The 4,219-nt window shown below is 39.2% G+C and overlaps 1 protein-coding gene across 1 annotated transcript; it reads right to left on the bottom strand.

The window, feature by feature from the left end:
- Positions 1-2,162: 2,162 nt before the first annotated feature.
- On the bottom strand, positions 2,163-3,083 carry LOC104991698 (trace amine-associated receptor 2). Its single transcript, XM_010844290.1, has one exon. The coding sequence runs from the start codon at positions 3,081-3,083 to the stop codon at positions 2,163-2,165; it is 921 nt and encodes a 306-aa protein (XP_010842592.1).
- Between the last annotated feature and the right edge of the window lie 1,136 nt (positions 3,084-4,219).

Here is a 4,219-nt window from a genome sequence, read left to right as displayed (position 1 = left end):
TCAAAAGCCTCTTGATGAAAGTGAAAGAGGAGAGGGAAAAAGTTGGCTTAAAGCTCAACATTCAGAAAACTAAGATCATGGCATCTGGTCCCATCACTTCATGGGAAATAGATGGGGAAACAGTGGAAACAGTGTCAGACTTTATTTTGGGGGGTTCCAAAATCACTGCAGATGGTGATTGCAGCCATGAAATTAAAAGACGCTTACTCCTTGGAAGGAAAGTTATGACCAACCTAAATGGCATATTCAACAGCAGAGACATTACTTTGCCAACAAAAGTCTGTCTAGTCAAGGCTATGGTTTTTCCAGTAGTCATGTATGGATGTGAGAGTTGGACTGTGAAGAAGGCTGAATGCCGAAGAATTTATGCTTTTGAACTGTGGTGTTGGAGAAGACTCCTGAGAGTCCGTTGGACTGCAAGGAGATCCAACCAGTGCATTCTAAAGGAGATCAGCCCTGGGTGTTCTTTGGAAGGAATGATGCTAAAGCTGAAACTCCAGTACTTTGGCCACCTCATGCGAAGAGTTGACTCACTGGAAAAGACTCTGATGCTGGGAGGGATTGGGGGCAGGAGGAGAAGGGGACGACAGAGGATGAGATGGCTGGATGGCATCACTGACTCGATGGACGTGAGTCTGAGTGAACTCTGGGAGTTGGTGATGGACAGGGAGGCCTGGCATGCTGCAATTCTTGGGGTCGCAAAAAGTAGGACATGACTGAGTGACTGAACTGAACTGATGTAAACATTTCCAAAAAGAGAAAAAAAAATGCTCATTGAAATAATGTAATGGAAAAATTAAACAAAAATTTCACACAAAATACATCCACAAACATACTTGTGTATATACATTTAAATGAAAACTTCATAAGGCAATCTTTACCCTGAATGCAAGTATATTCTGAAATTATCTACTTTCTTCTGTTCTGGTTTGCTTTTCATTAAAAACATTTTTTGCAGTCAGTGGTAAATTAGAACCTCTTATGTCCACGTGCAGGAATAGGTTAACTTTTGAGGAATTTTAGAACCTGTTGACATTACGTTCATAGCTTGAAATCAGCTCAATGAAAATAAAAAATCAAATTCTACAAATATGGGCTTTTTTCTTTCTTTTCAGAGCCAGATGTTAAACATTTTCTAGCACACCACTGGTTGCAGACTTCTAAGTGGATTTTACAAATTACTAATGGGTCACAACTTAAAGTTTAAAAGTCATTGAATAGCACATGCTGTATAAAGCTTCTTGTACCCAGAAGCACCACCATAAATAGAAGCTTTCTTCTTTGCTTCCTCCTGCTGCTACTCTATTATTCAAAGATACATGTACACATTTTAAGCAAAAACGAGTGACTGAGTCAAAATGCAACCTTTTTTTGGTATGTACTTCACATTTATTAAAAATCAGAACACCAATAGTCATACAAAGTGTGAATGAGCCAGAGAAAGAAAGGAAGGCTCTGGCTGGAATTCTCTGGCTAGTAAAACAGAAAAATAGAAAATAGAAAAAAGAAAAAATGTCAATTGCATGATTAAGATGATACTCGGACGGAAATGCGGATGGAATCTGGGGCCTCAGTTACACAGTTTCCATTTCTTATTTTATTAAAAAAAAAAGGTTCAATCTCACAACTGTAAAATCTAGTAAAGGCTGATTTTCAACTATCAAATGATTGATTCTTGACATCATATGACTTCTTGAAATTGTTTTTTCCATATTTACTTACCTATAATTTTTAGTGGTCGATGTTTCAAAATACCTCTGATCAGACTCTGAGGAAGACAATGTAAATAAAATATCACACAAAATGTGTGTGATGGTGAGAATGGGGAGAGCAATACTCAAGCTCAGCTTGTGTTTTGCTCCCTTCCAAATAGTACAAAATTTTGTGTGTGTTCCCTTCATCCCCTTCCTGGCTTTTTCTACCTTCTCTTCACCTTTCTGACTTTTTTCTTTCTTCTCTACCTATAAGCAGTAAGAACTATTCTGAAAAGACAGGATTTGGGGTTCAAAGAAAAAATTCTTTTTTCCTCTCAAGTTTTAGAAACCAAAAACTTTCCATGGTAGCCAAAGTCACACATACACACACACACCACACACAGAGTTTAAGTAACTTTGTTCTTCTAAATTCCAGTCCTTTGCTTCTTTCCACTCATACAAATAAGTCTATTCAGTTTCTTTTTCTTTAAACAAGTTAGTATTATGGAAATGTGAGCTGAAAATTTTACCCAGGAAAATGTACTTCAGGGCTCTGCGAAACCAGGGATAAAAGAAACCATATATTAAAGGATTACATGTGGAGTTAAAATAGCCAAACCATGTCAAAGCATCAAACAAAACTACAGGAGTAGAGAAGCTCAGAAAGGGATCCAACAAAATTGTGAAAAAGCAGGGAAACCAGCATAATAAAAAAACACCCATCACTATCCCTAAAGTCTTGGCTGCTTTCTTGTCTTTCCTCATTTGATTATTTTGATTTTCTGGTAAGTTGTTGATTGCACGAGCATGCTTTCTGGATACTGCAAAAATTTTGCCATAAATTCCAACCATCACAGACCCAGGAGCGAAGAAACCTGCCATGAACAAGGTGGTGCCCCATAGCTTGTTGAACATCACTGGGCAGGAACTAGAGCAAGCAACCAAGATGTCATAGCCTTCTATTCCATCAGCATAGGCCTCAGAGAAGACCACTCCGAAGGCGAATGTCCCGGGGACTGACCAGCAGAGAATCAGCAACTGCTTAATGGCTGGAATCGTCATTTTGATTGAATACTGTAAAGGGTAACAGATAGCATAAAATCTATCAATGGCCACCGAGCAAAGATGGAAAATGGATGTAATGCTGAGCATCAGATCAAAGCTATAATGAATCTTGCAAAATGTAAGCCCAAAATACCAGCAGTTCTCCACTGATCTTATCATACTGTATGGCATGATGGTGAATCCCAGCAGGAAATCAGTGACCGCCATGGAGAGGATGAGGAAGTTGGTTGGTGTGTGAAGCTGTTTGAAGTAGGAAATGGAAACGATCATGGCAAGATTACCAAACACTGTGATGAATATGGCTCCAGACATAAAGGAATACATGGCAGCTCGGACCCCTACCGGCCTTTCGTTTTCTGGGCAAGATCCACTTCCATATTCAGAGCAATTCAATAGTTTCTTAGGAAAAAGCAAGAACACATGGGATTGTGTCAGTTAATAGACAGTATATCACGTTTTTGATATACTTTCATAGAAAAATTTTAAAAAGACATAGAAGACTTAAGGAAGATAATTTATGATGAATTATTATAATTTTCTTATTTATCTTAATCTGTATTTAGTCTTAACCTGTAAATTTACAATTCATAGAATTCTAACCTAATGAATTTAAGTGATCATAATTTACTTTACTCTTGCCTTTATTCAAATTAAGGCTTCCCTGATAGGTCAGTTGAAGAATCCACCTGCAACGCAGGAGACCCTGGTTCAATTCCTGGGTCGGGAAGATCTGCTGGAGAAGGAATAGTCTACCCACTCCAGTGTTCTTGGACTTCCCTTGTGGCTCAGCTGGTAAAGAATCTGCCTACAATGCAGGAGACCTGGGTTCAATCCTTGAGTTGAGAAAATCCCCTGGAGAAGGAAAAGGCTACCCACGCTGACTTGGAGTGTTCTGACCTGCAGAATTCCATGGACTGTATAGTCCACGGGGTTGCAAGGAGTCGGACATGACTGAGTGACTTTCACTTTTCACTTACTCAAATTATACCACTGACATTCAGTAAGCTCTTAATTTATGCCAGGGCCTGAAATTAGGAGGAGGAGGAGGAGGAGGGGAGTCAGGAAAAGATTGAGGGGAGGAAGAAAAGAGGAGGGGGTAGACGGAAAAGAACGAGAAGAAGAAACTTCTGTTATTGAACTTAATATAATTGTTCTTCCCTGTGTACATAGGAAGAATAGATACTGATACTTATTAGACAATACATTCACTTCTTCCTCAAATGAGTCAGGAGCAGGTAACCAGACTTTGTTTGATTGGGGTCTATTGGCTATGGGACCAGGAGTTTACTAAGCGAAAAACAGATTCCTGCATATGTTCTATCACTCTCACTGTGCTTCTATCTTTTTCATGCTAAGCTCATTTGAAAGAGGAAGAATCACTTGAGGAAGTCTAACAGTCTGGAAGAATCATCCTCTTCAGCTGGTCATGGAACTTTGATAAGCATCTCACCCTCAGAGCA

This window comes from Bison bison, unplaced genomic scaffold (genome assembly GCF_000754665.1).
Source record: "Bison bison bison isolate TAMUID 2011002044 unplaced genomic scaffold, Bison_UMD1.0 scf7180017864198, whole genome shotgun sequence".
NCBI lineage: Eukaryota > Metazoa > Chordata > Mammalia > Artiodactyla > Bovidae > Bison > Bison bison.
The sequence above is the reverse complement of the archived record's forward strand: the minus strand, read 5'-3'. Positions and strand labels throughout refer to the sequence as shown.